This window comes from Mustela lutreola, chromosome 5, assembly GCF_030435805.1.
Source record: "Mustela lutreola isolate mMusLut2 chromosome 5, mMusLut2.pri, whole genome shotgun sequence".
In the NCBI taxonomy this organism is placed as follows: domain Eukaryota; kingdom Metazoa; phylum Chordata; class Mammalia; order Carnivora; family Mustelidae; genus Mustela; species Mustela lutreola.
In genome coordinates, this window is record NC_081294.1 from 43,178,963 (window position 1) to 43,198,887 (window position 19,925).

At 47.3% G+C, this 19,925-nt stretch overlaps 1 protein-coding gene across 1 annotated transcript in view; it reads right to left on the reverse strand.

Annotated features, from left to right (window-relative positions):
- The window catches only part of FAT2 (FAT atypical cadherin 2), a 77,551-nt gene that overhangs the window by 39,600 nt on the left and 18,026 nt on the right, over positions 1-19,925 (reverse strand). The window contains exons 2-9 of the mRNA XM_059174084.1: positions 14,518-17,797; positions 12,609-12,923; positions 7,963-8,021; positions 6,246-6,557; positions 5,066-5,276; positions 3,415-3,554; positions 2,531-2,812; positions 1,249-1,459 (exon numbers count right to left, since the gene is read on the reverse strand). Of these exons, the coding sequence (XP_059030067.1) occupies positions 1,249-1,459; positions 2,531-2,812; positions 3,415-3,554; positions 5,066-5,276; positions 6,246-6,557; positions 7,963-8,021; positions 12,609-12,923; positions 14,518-17,776 (4,789 nt within the window). The 5' untranslated portion in view covers positions 17,777-17,797. The remainder of the gene's footprint in view (positions 1-1,248; positions 1,460-2,530; positions 2,813-3,414; positions 3,555-5,065; positions 5,277-6,245; positions 6,558-7,962; positions 8,022-12,608; positions 12,924-14,517; positions 17,798-19,925) is intronic.

Genomic DNA, 19,925 nt, shown 5'->3' on the forward strand with positions numbered 1-19,925 from the left:
AAGATCCTTCCATGTCAGGTTTTGGGGTTGAGTGGCACAGAGTACCTCCATCAATGGGGTTGTCCATGAGATAAAATGAGGTAAAAGATGTGAGTGTGCTTTATAAATGGCAAAAAGAAAGCAACTAATGGGTTAGTATTACTGTTTTTCAGTGATGCATAGATTTCTGCCACATGGCAAGATATAACAATTCTGTTTCTTAAAAAAATGCAAAAGTTCTGATTTCTAGGAAGTATATAAGCAATAAATGAACATTATGCTCTGTGAGAGCATAAAGCAAGTCACATTCACTATGTCCCTCCACATATCTAGCTCTATGGAGTATAAACTTTGTTAAAGATAATAATTATTACAGGGGCGCCTGGGTGGCTCAGTGGGTTAAGCCGCTGCCTTCGGCTCAGGTCATGATCTCAGGGTCCTGGGATCGAGTCCCGCATTGGACTCTCTGCTCAGCAGGGAGCCTGCTTCCTCCTCTCTCTCTGCCTGCCTCTCTGCCTACTTGTGATCTCTCTGTCAAATAAATAAATAAAATATTTTTTAAAAATTTTTTTAAATAAAAAAAGATAATAATTATTACATATCATTAATTATGAATTATCAAACATTATAATTATCATTAATAATTAGTTGGATTCTCGATATTGTCATTTTTTGTTTCTTTGATTATGTATAATTAACACTTATCAATGATAGCAATAAACCCTTGGCATTCATATAATATTTTACAGTTTACAACATGTATTAACATATATCTTCTCTTTTAATCTTTAAAATCTTTCTGGGACAGGGAATATTGTTCCCATTTTTGAGAGGGGAAAACCGTATAACAGATACAAAAATGATACAGCCTTAACAGAAAATGTTACTCCTAAATGTAATTCCTAAAACTGTGCCATACATCTTATAAGGTATTTATAGGTCCTTTCTGTCATAAAGGCACAGGTACTACATTTTAAAATGTTGCATGGACTTCATAAGCATCCTTTATGAATGTGGTTATTGGTGAATTTATATAATATGTATATGAATTCTTCCATAACTTAAGTAGGCCCTTAGCTCTTATCCTTACCATCTTCAGAAATACATTAAGTTAGGTTATTATAATCCCAGAGAATGCTCTAGAAATGGTATTTGCCACAGTTTAGAGAACCTGGCATTTGATCTACTTGCAAATTCATGGCCCTGGGCCTTTTTCTTATTGCCAGAGACTCTTCCCTCACGCTCTGGACTCATGGCCAAGCCTCTCACCTTTGAGGAGGGAGTAGTGGACCTCAGCATTGGCTCCCCGGTCACCATCCATGGCTCGGACCTGGAGCAGCTCTGTGCCAGGGGCCGTGGTGTCAGGAACGCTTGCCTCATAGTGGAGCTGGGTGAAGTGGGGTGGGTGGAGGTTTCCATCCTCCACATAAATGGACACCCACACAAAGTTCCTCTTGATGGGCATCTCCTGGTCTCGGACCTATGGGCCCAAGGGGATAATGCCATGAGCAGCAAATGGAACGGGAGGAGGAAGGGTTAAATCACGGTCAATGTAATAGAATGCTGGTGGAAAATATATCTAATTGTAACTCTCTGTGTTCTTTTAAACTTTGCTCTCATTTATGCTCTTTTTTAAAAAATAAATTTGTAAATTAGTGATTATTGGGCTTAGCCATTTTCATGGATACTCCCACTCTAGGAGAAAGGCAGAAATAAGCACAGAAACAGTAATGTCCAAATTAGGTCTCAGAAACGATTAGTTCCTCGAGATGTTAACATGTTATGCAGGGGGGAGAAAATTCTAAGGGTGACTAAATTTAGGGGGCACTGAATTAAATGAAGTTAAAGTTTTCTTTGCTGTAGGATTTTTCAGAGCTTTTATTGTATATTTATGTGCTATTTATAAACTAGCACATAAAACCCTGCAACTTGAGCCAGGGAGGCTGGCTTTGATTCTGGTTCCATCATAAAGAACTGTATGATGGTGAGCAAGTTTTTGTACCTCTGTGGGCCTCAGGTGTAAGATGAGAGAAGTGCGCCGGGTCAGGGCTGAGACCCAGTGAGACACATGAGGCACACAGGGCGTAGGTTGAGGGAGGCTCCCTCTCAGGGTCACAAAATCGTAGGCACAGAACCCTGAAAGTGAGTCTTTCTTCCATGTTGTGCCCTGCACACCTCACTTCCTCACCCCAGTGCTTGCTGTGGGGGCTGGGGGACAGTCTCTGGTCTTTCCCACCTCCGACACGATGTCAGCCCCCATGTGGTCATGCAGTCATGGAGCAGGGAGAGAACTATTGGGGAGTATTTGGAGTGAGCCCAGAGAAAGCTGGGGTTGCATGTGCCTCCTTGGCAGCTCTCCCCTCTTCTTTACTCTAGGACATCCCTTATGGTAGGCGCCTCTGGTTGGCTATGAAATATCACATCTCATGTCACAGATCATCCCGGGCATCCGTACACATCAGGGGAAAGGGAACCTTCAGCATGCCTCTGTGTGTGCACCCCCACACATCCACATGCAAGTGCATCTTCCCGGATTTCTCAGGTTACTCACCATAACTGTCAGCGTGTGATGGGAGGGGCCCGAGCCCAAGTCCAACTTCCCCACCGTTACCAGGACACCACTGCTTGGGTCCAGCTGGAAGAGACTGGCACTTCCCGGGTCTTGGCTGCCATGTATGGTGTAGATGAGGCCCTTGCCCTTGTCTGGATCTGTGGCCTGGACTCGGAGGAGCTCCACCCCAGGAAGTGTGTCCTGGGGAACTCTGACTTCATAATGAGCCTCCAGAAACTGCGGCCGATGGTAGTTAATATTGGCGATCATGAAGATGTAGACCTAGGGAGGAGAATGAGAGAGAAGGTAGACCGTAAGCTCTAGGAACTTGTCTTTCTGTCTGGTTCTTCACCATATCATCTGGGCCTAGTGTAGTGCCTGGCACACAGCTGTCACTCTATAAATATTTGTTGAATGAATGATAGGGTTTCAAAATCACAAAGCTTTGAAATAACATGCAGTCTAGTGGTTTTCAGAAAACAAAATTCTGGTTCAAAGGGCTTTTTTCTTCAAGTGAAATTTTTTATGAAATTCCAACACCTGAAATAAGTAAAATTCAGGCTGAAGCCATAGTAGAAATCCAGGAACCCACTGACCATCATCTCTCATACCCATGGTAGCCCCTATAGAACTCTATCTTAAATTGAAAACTGCTCATTTAGACAAAGCCCTTCATTACACAGAGATCCACAGTGGAAATGAGAATTGTCCCAAGAGCACAAAGTAGAAAGTGTATCAGGTAAGACTGGAGGGCAAAAACTTGATTCCAAATTCAGTGCCCTCTGAGATACACCACATCCACTGCAAGCCCTCCGTAGCTTCATCCCAACCAAGGAGGCCTCCCATCCGCTCTCAGCTTAGGGATCCCTGGGGAGGCTTCTCACCTGAGTGGCAATGGTGTGGGACCCATCGGTCACCTCCACAGTCAAGTTATAGTTCGACCTCCTCCTTGTGTCCAGAGGCTTGGCAATGACAATGCTGCCTGTGGTCTTCTCAATATCAAAGTCCATGTCCTTGTCACCACCTGGAGTGGGAGCAGGGGGGAAAGCATGCACCCTCAGTGATGGTGGCAGTGGTAGTGCCCAGGGACTTGGCCGGCAGATTGACAGGAGGTGGTAGTAGGTCCTGTCAAGTTATTGTCCAATTTTTTAAGATCTAAGTGATGATACAGAAAAATGTAAGTATATAAGGACAAACTAGTGCCAGAGGACATCCAGTGTTTTCCATAGAATGTGTTCTGCTGCCGGGACTGAAGCGGGCAGGAGTACTGGAGCTCTACCTCATGGCTTATAGGACAGTCTGCATAGTCTAAATGAAAGAATGAAAGAATGAAACTAACTCTGTTCAACAAGAGGGAATTGATTTCATAAACTATATGAATCTAAAATATAGAATTAACATACAACTATTTAAATGTCTACTAAATAGAAATCTGTTTAGTGGCATGGAAATATATTCACCTTATATTTTAAAAGGTTATAAAAGAATACTTTAATATAATCCTAAATGCGTGTATGTGTGTGTGTGTATAAAGAAAAATGACTAAACAGAAAGACATCAACATTTTGGCTGTGGATTATCTTCTGACTGGTGGGAGTTTGAGTGATTTTAATTCTCTTCTCACCCTCATTGGTGTTTCCTTAATGATTTACAGAGTACATGTGTTAATTTTGTACAAAGGGGGAAAAAAGCCAAACAAGAATAGTGAGTCAGAATTGAAATTAGATCCAGGAGGTCAAAAGTTTTGGGACTGGTGTACATTTAATCTCTGAACCAGGCCGGGAATCTCTGTAAGAGGACTCCACAGTTCATGTGGTCCTGAAACCCTCAGGACCCTGGCTGGGTTTCAGAGAATCTATAAACCCTTATATTTGTGTGCAAACGTGTGTGTGTGCGTGCACATGCACATATTTCTGGGAAGAGGGCCTGAGCATTCATAAGATGCCCAAACAATTCATCAGAGTCCCAAAGGGGTCTGTGATTCTCCTCTCCCCAGATATTTTAATAAGTCTTCAAAGGAATTGCAGAGAAGACCATGAGAGCTTGGACCCAAGTGTCTCCTATAAAGAAAATGGACACTTCCCCATGACTGTGAGGATGGAACCTGGGATTAGAATACCGAGCATGGCCCCAGGGTACAGCAGTCCTCAGGCTCCTGGTGAATGATGTCAGCTCTACATGGATCTCACATTGAGGCAGGAGAGAAAACACAAGACTTGTGCTTTCTCCCAAGTCTCCCAGGCCCTTGGAGTAACTGAGGCTCTGACCAACTGTGGCCGGTGGGGGAGGGGGTCCCAGGAAGGCCATGGAGGCTCTCACTGAGATCATAGCTGGTGTGGAAGGCAAGTTTGGCAGAAGTGCTATTTCTGCTCACCCGCTGGCCCGGAGAATAAGGGAAGAGACAGTCACTACTCATAGCCAGAGAAGAGGCTGCCAGGGAGCATGACCTGAATGAGTGTGCTCAGAAGGACTAGGCTGTGCACACCAGGGCTGCGCTATAAGGATGGGAGAGGCTGGCCCTCCTCGGGCTCTCACCAGAGATGTTGAACCAGAAGAGACCCGGTCGGCCCTCCACACTGATGACGCCCACCATGTGGTTCACGGGGTCAGTCTCCATGACTGTGAAGCTGTAGTGGGGCTCGTCAAAGGCCAATGGTATGGAGGAGGACCGGGGCTGGGGGATCCACTCGATGTGTAGCCGGACACTGGCTGAGAGTGGTGGCTGCCCACTGTCTGTTGCTTTGATCTGAAAAGAAGCCAAACCTGAAATTGAGGCTTTGTCTGCAGGGTTGGGGCCAAGAAATAAGAAGACCTGGGTGGTCAGCCAAGAGACAGAGCACCCTGTGACTGGTGGAGCTGGGCTTTTAGCCACTCATCCATCCATTCATTCATTCATTCAACCACGCAGTTGAAGGCTCACTGTGAACAGGCACCATGCTAGTTCCTACAGGCACAGTGGGGAACTAAACAAATAACCTGGGCCCAAGAACTTCATGCATAGTGAAAAAATATCAGAGCCACCATTAACTGAAGCCTTATTGCATGGTAATTCTCAAGCTGGCCTTGGCATATGGGGCCCTTCCTAAAAATCATATACATAAACTAAATAGAATTTATGGAGCTCTCACTAGTATCTGGCCCTGCTCTAAGAGCAATATGTGCTCTATCTAATTTCATTCTCATGACATTCCTGAGAGAGGTACCATTATATCTCCCTTTAGCAGGAGGAAATGCATTCAGCTGTCTGAGATCAGCTGCCTGGCCAGCAATGAGGCTGACAGCCTGAATGTCCCTGTCCTAGCCACTTGTTATGTTGGCTTCCTACAAGGAAAATGTTCTTATCCCCATTTTGCAGATGATAAAACAAAGTTCAAAGAGGCTCAAGGACTTGTCCAAAGTCACACAGGTATAAAAGGGCAGAGCTAGGCTTGGAACCCAGGCTTACAACCAAAGTCTAGGCTACCCTCACCAAAATCCTTACCTCTAAGAATAGAGCAGATTTCCCAGGCAAGAACCTTACTGCCTTCAAAGAGAAAGGCCCAGAATTCTGATGCTTTGGCTGATGTCAGGGCTCCCATTTCTCTCAGAGAAAGCCAGGGAAGGAAGTACCTACCTTCACCATGCCTGATGGCTGTTTCCCTTCTCCTGTATCCTCAAAAAAAATCCCGTAGCAGATATGACAGTCCCCCCTCTGCGGCCTCCATCCCCTCCTCACCGTGAGGATGTTGTATTCTCCAGCTGTGAAGGTGCTGCTGGATGACACCATGCCTGTGGCTGGGTCGATACTGAAGCTCCCTTCATCACTCTCCTCGATGCTGTAGGTGACCCTGCCATTGAGACCCTCATCGGGGTCTGAAGCCACCAGCCTGTACACGGGCCCAGGGGTGGCTGGGCTCAGCCTCTCTGGAAGGCGGACATTGAAGAGCTTGTGCGAGAACACAGGGGGGTTGTCATTGACATCTAAGATGCGTACCACCACCCTGGAGGTGGACTTTAAGGAGGGCTCCCCGTTGTCCAGCACAGTCACCTAGGGACAGAATAGGGTATGAATCGCCAAATGCAAAGCATGAGTATGCATCTCCACCCACTGCAACCCTACCACCACCCCTCCCTTCGACGGCCTGAGAATAGTAGTCGGTCTGTTCGTTGGTATATGCTTATGATTTTTATTATCGTAACTTCACCTACTTGGAACCCAGCTCTCCAGTAATCTCACCCGCAGGAAAGCCAGAAAGAATTGGAAAAAAACAAAGCCACAGAGGCTCTAGAGAGAAGCTAGTGCTCTTTACTCAGGAGGCCCATGGGCCATTTTTTGGAGACCATTTACTTTTTATTTGCTTGTAATTCTCATGAGCTTTGTTCTCCGGTTTCCTTAAGCTACTGGAGGTTAGGAAAAAAAAACAAATGAGAAGATGTTTATGAAGGAGTGGGTGGTACCTTTTGAGTCAGACATGTGGACCGATGGATGAAATGAAATCCAGAGGGAGAGAAAAGGCACTAAGACAACTTCAGAATCAGGGGCTATTACATGTAGGGGCAAATCGTCCCACGCATCAATAGCCTCAAGGGCATCCTACAAGATAGGACATTTCCACTCTAAGTGGTTCTGAATTTTTTAAATATTTTGGTGTCTAAAGAGAAATACCTCTACTGAACTAGGGAGAATGCCTCCGTCCCAGAAGTCTCTTTAGTAGCTGCTTACTAATATTACCTATTTCTGACAAAGGGAATGTGCAGACCTGGGAGCACAGAAGGCCAATTTATTTCAATTCTGCAGAAGAATGTGCGTCCCTCCCACCCGATGTCTTTATGACTGAAAGAGATGCCTGTTAATCAGTTACGGATGGCTCCAAAAGGGGTATAACTAGATTCCTTCCGATTTACTCCCCTCTTCTCTGATTTACTGACTCCTCCTGTTGGATTGGGCCCCAGGGATGTTTACATGATTTTAGAAACATCCTAGAACCCACAGCTCTAGAGAACAAAGGTCTGGGTTTTCATTGGGGCTCAGCTACTGCCCTAGTACTTGACCTGGGGTGACTCTCTTTCTCTCTCTCTCTCTCTCTCTCTCTCTCTCTGGCTATAGGGATGGGCTGGAAACCAGACTCAACAAGTACATAGCACGTGTGTACCACTCCCTCTTCCAGCACTCACTGCAGGCTTTACTAATCAATCAGTGCTTCCTGCCCAGTCCAGACATGGTTTCAGATTCCTTCCCTTCCCTGTGCTGGAGAGCCAGGGAAGCCCCTGAGAGTCATGGCCACCAACCAGGGTAAGACTCAGCCTAAGAAACTCCTCCACCCTGAGCCCAGGGCCCTCGTCAGCCACAGTGCCTGGAGACACGCGTGTGGCCTCAGGGCCTGGCTCAGCTTCCGCTTGGACTCCTTCAGGAGGTTTTTGAATCCAATGAATGAGTTCATACCATTACTCACCTCCAGGATATGTTCATCCTTGTTCTCCCTGTCCAGCTGCCGGGCGGTGGATAGGAGACCTGGGGGAGAGGTGGAAGGATGGAGGCCTGAGCAACCGCTCCCCAGGCCACTTTCTCGGGAGTGAGTTTGCAGATACATCAAATCCTAGGGCAGAATTTTTCTGGTCTTTGGAGAAAAGGACATTACCGAGGAATAGGACTCTGGAGAAGAAAGGGAGGTGAAGAAGTGGGAGAGCACAGCAGAGATCATGGGATCAGTGAAGGTTCCCACCTATGTCCTGCTTTCACCGTTAGTAGGAATGCTGTGTGCAAGGTACTGTGGTGGGAGGGGGAAGCAGCTTGTATCCTCTGGGCTCCTCTCAGCTTGCCTGTAAATTAAGGAAGGTGGATTTGGTTATCTGTAAGTCTAGTTTTAATTTTCTGAGTCACTACGGCTATAAATTGAGGGCACCTGAAGCCACAAAGGAGAGAAGGTTCTCTGCAGTCATCAGGGAAGTCAAGATGGAGGTTATGCAAGAGGGGCATCCAAGCCCACAGACAGAGTGGTCAGGGCTGGATAGGGAAGGTCTCTTAAGAGAAAGCAGAGCAGATAGAGGTCAGGGGGTCATCTGAAATTTTCCGTAAGTTTTTTTCTCTTGTTTAGGCAGTTAAATGATGGAGTACTGAAGTGTGGGGAGGTGGGCTCAGGGAGGAGAGGGGAGGGGGGTTGGTGTTGGGGTGGAGCCTCCAGTGCCGGAAATGGGATGGACCTCTGTTAGGGAAGTGTTCTTGCCTTTTGCAGTAGAACCGAGTCACCAGTAGAACCAAACTCCCTCTCTCCTCAGAGCAGTCTCCTCAGGACTCTTTATTCCCTGCTGCGGGCAGACATGGGGGCAGGGGAGCAGAGAAGGTTTCTGGAAAGCCCCACAGCCAGAGGCTCTTCCAGTCAGGGAAGGAAGACACATTCCGCTGGGACAGTGTGACTGTTGTCCCAGATGACCCAATCCAGCTTATCCCCAAGATGAGGGGCCTGACAAGGAAAGACCCAGGATCTAGGGGGCCCCCAGAAATAGTGCAGGAACGAGAGGGCCTCAGCTGGTAAACCTTCCCGCTGGCTCCGTGCTGGCTTTCCTCCCTGTACCTTCTCTCTCTCCATTCCCTCCGTCCCTTTCCTTTCTGTCTCTCTCTCTCTCTGTTTCTCCCTCCTCCTCCTCCTCCTCTTTCCCTTACCCCTCTCTGCCGCTCTCCCTTCCCCTGTTTACCTCTCTGAATCTCACACAGTTTTTCTCTGTCACTCTGATTTTTCTTCTTTCTCTCCGTTCTCTCACCGCCACGTCCCCTGACCTTCTAAGAGCCAGTGTCCCTGTAATTGCTGCCTGTGGCTTCTGGGTCATTGCCTCTGTTGTCAGCCTCATCCCCCTCTCTGAGGTCAGTGTCTGGATTCCCAGGAAGCACCATGTGGAATGAGGACATGGCAGAGCCACCCACAGGGCTGTGTGAGGGCCAGCTGAGTGCCCTTCCTGGCATGAGGTAGGCTTCATCATTTCTCCTCTCCAAACAGATGTTTCCCATCACCCATCTCAGGCCCATCTTTGATTTTTCCTCATCCAATGATTTTCCAACCACTGTCAATTCCTCTTCTGATGGATTCCAGATTCTTCTACACCATTCACCTGGCCCACCACCATCTAGGTCTTACCCCAACCACTGCCCAGCTCCCTTTCCCTCAGGAACCTAACAGCCAACACTCTTGGAGCTCCTGTGTGTTGTTCTTCCAAGCTCTTTCTCTCTCTCTCTCTCTCTCTCTCTCAATTAACTCGTCTAATCTTCACAACCAGTCGGGAGGGGGCCATTACCCTCTGCACTTGACTGGTGGGAAAACTCAGGCAAAGAGCAGCTGAGTAACTGTCCCAAGATCTTACAGTGAGTAAGTGGGGGAATGGGATTTGCCTTTAGACAAGTGACCCATTTACTGGCTCATCCTCCCTACTGGCGATTGCTTTGATGGCTCTCCCTGCCCAGGGGTCCTCGCAGACTGCTGCCTGTCAGTCCTCCCCCACCTTCCACTCAGCATGCCCACCCCCGCTTCATGCAGCCATTGCTTCTGCACCACACCGAGCATCTCCCTCTCTCCTCTGAGCAGTCACGGCACCATGTCTACACATATTTTACAACAGGGCTCCTTTGCACTGGCTCCTTCAGTTTTTTATACCCAGATCTTCATGCTCATGATGGGTGGAATGCCTGAAACTGTGTTTCCTTATCTTCACATTTCAACATAGCACATAGTTTAAATGCTTCATAAGGACAGACACCTTTAAACATTTGCAGAACAAATGTGTGAAACTCTCACTTCCCTAGAGATTGTAGATGCCGGCAGAGATTCATTCATTTCTGTCTTATTTGTTGAGGTCCTACTGTGTGCCAGGCACTGACGATATTATAGAGGGCAAAAACAGTCAAGGTTCCTTTTCTAGAAAGCCTTTGATGTTTAGTGGAGGACGGGGATAATTAATGGAATAATCACACAAATGAACATAATGTTGTATGTGATAAGTGTTTAAAGAAGAAAGGGGGTGGATGATGCTAGGAGATGTAGTGGCAGGAAAAACTCCTCTCCAGAAAGAACAGCTGGGCTAGGATCTGAGAGAAGAACAGAAGTTAGCCAGACAAAAGGAGAGGAGAACAAACTTCTGGAAGAAAGTACAACATGAGCAAAGACCATGTGGACTGAAATAGGTCACATGGTTGAAACCAGAGTGTGGCAGGGTGAGAAAGGCAGGATAAAGCCCAAAAGGTCAGCAAGGGCCATGTCAGACCCAAGTGTGTGAGACATGTTAGGATCTGACTTTATCTTAAAAATGTAGGGAAACCATCCAAGGTATCCAAGCAAGGAAGTGGGACAATATAATGGTGGTAAGAAGGGTGGACTGGGGGCTCCACTGTCGACTTAATTATTTTATTTTTAAATGTTCCTGCTGGTTAAAATTTCTTCTCTTCAACTGCAGGAAGACTAAGAACATCTCTGCTCTCTAGGGCATTTTGCCAGAGCCTGTGTCAAGGAACTGTTGACAGTAAACAGAGTAGGGATTTGGAAGATGTTGACAAGCCAGTGCCTTAGGTGAGAGATCTCTTCTTTCTTCTGAAAGGGGAGGGGCAGGATGGGCCCAGGTAGAGAGCCAACTTGGGCCTATTTTCCAGGGTGAAATGGTCCTTCTAAAAGGACTCATCCATTCCCGGAGGTCAAAAGTTAATGTCTCTGTGCAAAGACACTCGTCCTCCAGCACTGTCTGTCCCAGGACTTCCAGGCTCATGCTCCCCTTTGTTTCCTTTTGACTGAAAGATGGGAGACTAGTTTTTTCCCTTTCCACCTCCTCCAAGGTTCTGTCCTTCCAAGAGTCAATTATTGGAGGGACACCTGGGTGGCTCAGTCTGTTGAACATCTGACTCTTAATTTTGGCTCAGATCAGGATCTCAGAGTCATGGGATGGAGCCCTAAGTTGAGCTCTGTGCTCAGCAGGGAGTTTGCTTGAGATTCTCTCTCTCTCTTTCCCTCTCTCCCCTCCTTGGCCCCTCCTGTGCTCGCTCTCTCTCTCTCAAATAAATAAATAAATCTTTAAAAATAAAAAAGTGAATTGTTGCAGCCAGAGAATAGGATCTTGGGTTCATAGGAGAAAGCATCAGCCTCCTCTGTTATAGGATTTTTGTTCATCCTCTAGGAGAAAGATGTGGCCTTAAAGATACATCCAGAGTAGTGAGGACTAGCTCCCAAATTCCAACACCAACAGGAGCCGGGCAGATAGCATAGATTCAGGGAGCAGGCTGGGAATAGTACAATAGGGAGTGAGGCAACTGTGGGGACAGGAGGACATGCACCTGATCTGCACTGGAAGCTGCTGTTGGCTCCAGCCAGTTGCAGCCCTGTGCAAATATGGGGTCAGTGTGGCCAGATGGCCTGGTTGTTTGTTTTTTTTTTTTTTTTATGAACAACCAGAAATATGGCATGTTTTATGGAATTTTCTAATTTTTAAGTGTTGGCAACAACTTGAAAAGTCATTGCTTAAAACTTGCACAGGCCAAATAAAACACCTCTGTGAGCTCTGACTGGCTCACTGCTACAAGCTTATGACCTGTGGATTCCTCTAAACCATCCACTGTCCTTGTCCCAGTGGCCTTGAGCCAAGGATAGGTGTTTGTGAGACAGTTGACTCTTGCTGAAGTGGCCCTTCATTGCCACCACTTTGTGGGCAGGCTTGAGATCAGTTTAGAACGAGGGTTAAGAGATTCAGTCTGTGGCTGTGACTCAGGGAAGGGGTGGGTTTGGGAACACTCACAGATCTGAAATATCCCAGCTTGACCACCAGGCAAGCTGCTTAGCTTCCCTAAGCCCCAAGGAAAGAAATCCAACATATTCGTATTTTCCCAGAGACACAGACTTAGTAGAGCAGTAATTCTCAAACTTAGTACACGTAAGAATCCCCTAGATATTTTGTTAAATAAAGTACAGATTTCTGGGCCCCGCCCTGTGTTCTGAGTCAGTAGGTGTAATGTGGGGCCTCAGAATTTGAGTTCCTAAAGAGTTCAATGGTGATGCTGCTGGTCTAGGACCAAACTTTGAAAAGCACTGTGGTAGAGATCACGATTCACCCAGATTTCTGAGGTCCTTACCTGTGAGAGGGTGAATTGCGAAGAATCCCATGTTGTTCCCACTGGTGATGTTAAAGGTCAGCTTTCCTTTGGAGCTGGAGTCCTGGTCCTGGGCATCCAGCTGAAGCACAGAAGTATGCAAGGGTGCATCCTCCCGGACAGAGGGGTAGAACACGGGCCTGGACATCTGGGGTGGGTTGTCGTTGACATCCGTAACCTCAATGTAGACTTCAGTTACAGAAGAGAGAGGCATGGAACCCCTATCCACTGCCAGCACTGTCAGCCAATAGCAGGACACAAATTCTCGGTCCAGGGGTGCCAGAGTCTGAATCATACCTAGGGACAGTTGATCACCAAACCCAAAATATTTTAGATCTCACAGTAGTTTTAGAAATCACCTTACTTAATAGTCCCCCAACAGTACTATGGAAATAGAAATTCCACAAGAAAAGGGGACTGCTGCCAAGGTCACGTAGGAGCTGCTGAGTCAAACAGGGGACTTCATATCCTTTTGCAGAGGCTCTCGGAGCCTTTCTTTGCTAAAATAGGCCCATGGAAATTGTCCTTAAACCAGTTCCTTCAAGTCTCAGGTATTATAGGTGTCAATTTAAGAGTTAAAGATTTGATGAATAAACGGCTGTCCCCCGTTCCAGCATCTTAATGATTTCAGAATCTTCATTAGTTCACTCATTTCACAAATTGCTTCCTTACAGGCCAGCACTGTTCTAGAGGTCCATGGTCCAATAGTAAGCAAAAGAGGCTTACACCCTATGTTCTCATGGGTCACACTCAGCTGGAAGGACTTGTGAGAGGACAGAGCCCAGGTCCACAGCCATAGCAGGTCCGAACTGAAGGTGGGGAGTTGAGGCCCAGAGAAAGAATATGATTTGATCAAGATCATGTAGCAAGTGGACAGAAGAGCTGGCTCTGTCACTGAATCTCAGTCTAATGCTCTTTCTACCACCTCACCCTACCCTTCACCCTGGAAATAAACTGCCCATCAGATTGTAAGCTCCGAGGCCATTGGCCTCGCCAATGACCCACCTTCATTCACCTGGGATCTCCCCTAAAGTGCCTATGTCCAGAACCTCAAAAGCAGAGGGTGCTTGCCAGTATTTGTTGAATTGTACTTATTTTCTATGAAGCTTAAAAGGAATAACTAAGTTGGTGCCACCTTTTTGGAAGGCAATTTGGAATTATCTATTAACACTGAAGATATGCATTATCCACTGACCCAGCAACTGCATTTTTAAGAGATTTTCCTGTAGAGATTCATGCATATGAGCAAAAGTATACGATCAAAGATATGACATCTATATGATATAATAAAATGCAGCTATTAAAAAAGAAAGGGAAATATATGCATTGAGATAGGAGATATTCTGGTGTAATATTATGGAGGAAAAAAGTATTGCAGACTTAGTGTCTTTTGTATTCTTTTCTCTTACAATAAAATAAGCAGTGATGATAAATTTATAAGATTATAGACCAAATTATTAATAAAGATTAAATCTGGGGAGGTGAGGCACAAAAAAATACATTCATTTTAAAATTATATATAAAAATTTATAACCATGATACATTACCTCTATAGGCATATACATACAATATGTTATATATAATAGTTATATATAATATGTACTGTGTAATATATGTATGTATATAAATGTATACACAGATGCCAATGAGATGGGTGATCTGACTTCAATGGATACACACACACACACACACACATACACACATACACACATACACACAAACATCTCCAGTATGATAAAGACAAATTTAAAATAAAAGGGACAAAAAGGAGAGTCCCTATTTATTGCCTTTCTTTCTAGCCTGCAGCCTGCCTTCTTTCAGGACAGCCCCTGATCTCTTTAGGCCATTGTCTCCCAGCACCTGGCATTCCCATCCACCCCACTTTCAGTACCTGTGTCTTGGTTGATGCTAAAGGCTGCAAGACTGGTGCCAGCCCTCAGGAAGTACTGGAGCTCCCCATCCAAGCCACTGTCATCATCGTGGGCAGTCACTACCATCACCTGGGTACCCGAGGGGCTATTTTCCTGCACTTGGCCCTGGTGCACAAAGGAGGCAAAGCGAGGAGGGTGGAGATTCTCATTCACATCCAGGACTATCACTTCCACGTGGCAGAGGGTCCTGCGGGCCAGGGGCCTCCCACTGTCACTGGCCCACAAACTCAGATTGTATCCAGCCCGCCTCTCAAAATCCAGCTCTCTCTCCAGACTGAGTGCGCCGGTCATCGGGTCCACATGGAAGGTCCCATGGGCATCATCCAACAGGACGTAACGCACTTCTCCCGCAGGGCCCACGTCAGGATCAGAGGCATCCAGAAATGTTAGAATAGTTCCTGGAGGCATATCCTCCGGGACTTTCAGACTGCTGAGTTCTGTGATGCATTGAGGAGAGTTGTCATTGGCATCTTCCAATGTGATTATCAGGTCAGTGACAGAGAAGAGCTGGTGGCCCTTCCTGGGCTGATCCCTGGCCTCCACCTTGAGTATATATTGTGGCTCTGATTCCCGGTCTAGGTGTCCTGTGACAGCCAGTTCCCCAGTGAGAGGATGAAGGGCGAACTTCTCTGTGGGGCTTAGCAGGGTGTAGCGAACCCTCCCATTGTCATCTGAGTCAGCATCTTTTGCTTTCAACTCTGCAATTGTGGTTCCAACTTCTGTATCCTCTGAGATGGTTATCTGGTACCCACCAGGAGGAAATCTGGGTGCATTGTCATTCCAGTCTTTCACATTCACCGTCAGCAGCTTCCAGGATGACTTCTGGGGAGTGCCCAGGTCATACACTGTTACATTGAGGATGTAGAAACTGGTGGCTTCATAGTCCAGAGGGGCAGCTACAGTGAGCATGCCTGTCTCCAGCTCCATGTCAAAGCAGCCCTCATCATTGCCATCTGCAATCACATAGACCAGTTTGCCATTATAGCCAGTATCAGGGTCAATGGCTGCCAGGCGGGCCAGGGAGGTATTGACAGGAACCCGCTCAAGGATGTCAATGGACTGTGGGAAATGGTCCTCAAACTGGGGGGTATGGTGATTGATCTGATATGCACTTAAGGAAATGAAGTCCTCATCATTGGAGTCCTGATTCTGAAACCCAACAGAATGGAGGATGGTCTTTGTGAAATGTGTCAGTACTCCTGTTTTATCACATGTTATAGGGACTTCGAAACGAGGGTCTTTTACTACAGTAACATTCAAAGTTGTGGGCGAGGCATAGTGTTTCCCGTCTGAGGCTGTAATTTTCAGGAAATAGTTGCTGGGTTGACCTGTAGTATGATTCATAAAAGAGCGTTTGAGCGATATCACTCCAGAGAAATGATTTAGATCAAAATACTGTAGTTCATTGCCTGACACAAACTCATATTTTAGGTTCTGAAGCTCATCCACATCTATAGCTGACACGGTCATTACAGATTTTCCTACTGGCCAGTCTTCACGGATAGACCCAGTGCAGTTGACTTGCTCAAACATAGGCTTGTTGTCGTTCAAGTTCTTGAGCCTAAGAGATATAGACACTTCCTTTTCTTGGCGAAATGGGGAACCCCAGTCTGATGCCCGTACCCGGAAGGTATAAATTCTTTTCATGAGCTCATAGTCCATGGGTTTGGAGGTGGAGATAATCCCCAGGTAAGGGTCAATAGAAAAGGGCACAGCTTTTGGACGAGTGATGGAATAGGTGACATATCCATTCTCTCCATGATCCTTGTCTGTGGCACTAACCGTCAAAATGCTGGTGCCTGGTGGGATGTTCTCATCAAAGGTACCATCATAGGAGGACCTGTTGAAGATGGGGGCATGGTTGTTACAGTCCACAATATCGATGACCACAGTGGTGGAGGCCAGGCCTGGTGAGGTTCTGATGTGCAGCTGGTAGTGGGCTCGGTCATGGAAGTCCAAGAGCTTTGTGGTGGTGATGAGTCCAGTGCGAGCATTAAGTCTAAACCCCACATTCTCTGAGGATGGCTTTAGAACATACTGCAGGTTGGGAAAAGCTCGGGTTACCTTCACCATCACCACGCGGCTCCCAGGAGGGGAGACCTCACTAAGCCACACTCTGTAAACAGCCTTCTCGAATTTAAGGGAAGCCAGTTTGGAAGGTGGTAGGTGAAAGCCCCTGATCTGGGAATAAAAAGAAGGTCTGCTCCCACTCCTGGCCTGTAGGCTGAGGTTGAATCCATGAAGGTGCTCCAGCCAGTTGATGTCTTTGACCGACACCAAACTGAACTCATTACTGCGGGTGTAAGACTTGATGGCTTTGAAGTACTTTCCAGGGTCACCACCAACAATTTCCAAGGAGTCCACTTCAGCACCTGAGCTGTTTGCGTCTACCATCACAGTGGCATAGGTGGTATCTTCTCTGCTGTCTGGCGGAGCCACCACCACTGAGATGATGGCTGGGGGTTTCCTGAGGGCAGGCTCCACGTGGATGACGAGTGCAGCCAGATTACCAAAGCCATTGCCCTCTGAGATTTTCCTCATGCGGTCCACAGCCAGCACCTGGAGCTCATACCTCCCTCGCCAGGTGACATTGAGCTTCCCAGCCAAGGTGACCACACCACTGGTGGGATGGATGGCAAACATCTCTGACCTCGTGTTAAAGGCATAATAGAACTGGGCATTCTGGCCCAGATCAGCATCTGTGGCAGTCACCTTACAGATGGGGCTCTTGAGGGACATGTCCTCAGAGATGGTGACTCGGTATGAGGGTGGGGAGAAGAGGGGCTTCAGGTCATTCTGGTCCAGGATGTGGACCACCACACGGGTCAAAGCTTCTAACTCCAAGGTCTTCTCTGTGGCCTGGATGATGAGGGTGTAGCTGTCTCGCACCTCCCTGTTCAGGAGGGCTGTGTTGCTGCTCTTTGTCCTTATTCTCAGAAAGCAGAAGTTGCCCACCACATATTCCTCTGTTTTAAACACATTGGCCACATCCCCAGAGATAATCCGGTATCTCACTGCCCACTGGGGCTCAGCCAAGTAAATGCCCATTTTCACAGAGCTTTCCACATAGGTCTTGGGGGCAGAGTTTTCGTAGATGGTTGCATTATAGAGAGTGTGTGTGAAGCGCCAGGTGGAGGAGGAGACAAGCCCTTCTCGGGGCTTCTCACAGGTTGTACAATGGAGCAAGAAAATGACAAAGCCCAAGAAGGCAATAATCATGATGGAAAAACTCCCGAAGCCCTAGGTTTAAAAAAAAAAAAAAAAAAAAAAGGAAGGGTGTAAGTTAGGAAAGAAATGGCTCCTACTGCTGTGGTTCTTAGCTGGGGTGATTTTGTCCCTCAGGGCACACCTGACCATGTCTGAAGATGTTTTCCACTCTCCCAGCTTGTGGGGGAGGGGGAGCTACTGACATCTAGTGGATAGAGGTTGGGGTGCTGCTAAACATCTTACATTGCATAGGACGGCCCCCCAACAACAAAAAAATGTCAATAGTGCTGAGGTTGAGAAACCCCATATTTGAAGACTATCAGATGAGTTTAAGTGCTTTCTCAGGGGTACCTGGCAGATACAACCCTGACCACTTGACTCCTTTTTCCAAAAAACCTTCAAGGGATCCCCAGTGATGGTGGAACAGTTTCCTCCAGGGACCTAAGCTTGGCAATCTGGCTCTAGATACTTCCTACAAGACCCTCCCATCAAGGCTGAGGTCCGGGCATACTGAGGTGCGTCAGCACCTGCAGGGGCTACAGAAAAGCAAAATGACCAAGATCGTGGACCTGGCATCAGGCTGCTTGGCCATCAGCCAGCCCTGGCTCCACCACTTCCTAGCTGGGTGATTTTCTGGGCAGGTTATTTAACCTCTGTGAGCCTTGATTTCCTCTTCTTTAGCATGGGGATAAGGATATTATCTACCTCATTGGATTGTTGTGAAAATTGAATGAAATAAAGGGAGATGACTCTGTAGGGTGCCCGGGACATAGAAGTTTTAACTTAATATTGGCTATTATTAGTAATAGGAAATTCAGTTTCATAAAGGGAAGGGACCCATCCAGGGCCTGAACAGCTAGACAGAGGCAAAGCAAGAATTAGACTTGGGGCTCCTTGCATCACAAGTCAGGGCTGCTTCCCCTATCCCAGGTCTATCTACCCCTGTCCCACCACTAGTCCCTTTGGATAGGGCCTGATTCTGACTCATCCTGTAACTTCAAATCTCCTAGAATGTCGGAGCTACAGTGGAACTTTGAGACATGGAGTGCTCACCTGACTCGTGCATAGATGGGGAAATAGAGCCCCAGAGCGGGGACTGAGTCTTGCCCCATTTCACATAGTGGGTGTCCAGGAAAGAACTAGTCCCTGGGGGTTGTTGAAGTAGCCATGAATGAGTACTTCTCCCCCTAAGACCTGCTGTGGCTCCCATTCTCTCCCGTGCCATTTCCCACATGGCTCATCCATGAACTCCAGCCTGGGTTAAAGTCCAGCCTGGGTTAAAAGTCCAACCTCAGGGTTAAAGAAAGGGAGAAGATAGAAGGGGAATAAGGGAGGGCAAAATTTGGTTGCCAAACTCGACCTTCCAGAAGCAAAAGTAGGAGGCTGCATACACCAGGCTTGCGCCTGGCTTGCCCGTGAGTCTTGACTCCAAGGAGCTTCGTGGCTGTCAGCCAGATGTGCAGAGCATTCCTGGATGAAACGGGCAAGACTTGTTTTTCCAGTTGCCTCACTCTTCAAAGGCAAGGAAGAGTTAAACTCCTGGGGGCAAGAGGGGAAAGGAGAGGCTTGCATCCTTGTCTTTCCAGAGTCCTGAGGGAGCTGAATGCAGCTTCTTTAAGACCTCGCAGGGAGCATCCCAACCTGGGAAGCAGGAGTGGGAAAGTCTGCCCAATTTGCAGCCTGCAAGTCTGTGTGACAGAAAAGAATTGGACTCTGCCCACTCCTTCCAGCCTCCCTACCACTATCTGTCTCTTGAAATCCTATTGGTGGCACCCCAGGCCTAGCACCTCAGAGAAGAGAGGGCAGGAATGGAGGCAGATTCTGTACCTGGGGTGTCTATTCCTCATCCTTCCTGCCCTCCACTCTTCCCCATCACTTACCACTGCAGCTCACAGTGGAGTTGGCCCCAGGCAAAAGCCATAGTCCCTCCATTTCACTCATCCCATCCCCAAAACAGTCTCCTGCAAGAGGGCGTAGACCTCTGAGTCATGTGGACCCCAACGCCCCAGGGTGGCATTGCATTGGAAGTTGAAGCCCCAAGGAAAAATAAGTTCTTACCCCAGTCCCAGGTTTGCTCACTCTGCAGCCCAGCGAGCCTAGGGCGCACACAGCCTCCCTGCTCGCCCTGCCCTGCTTTGCAGAAAGCTTCCTGCTCACCAGG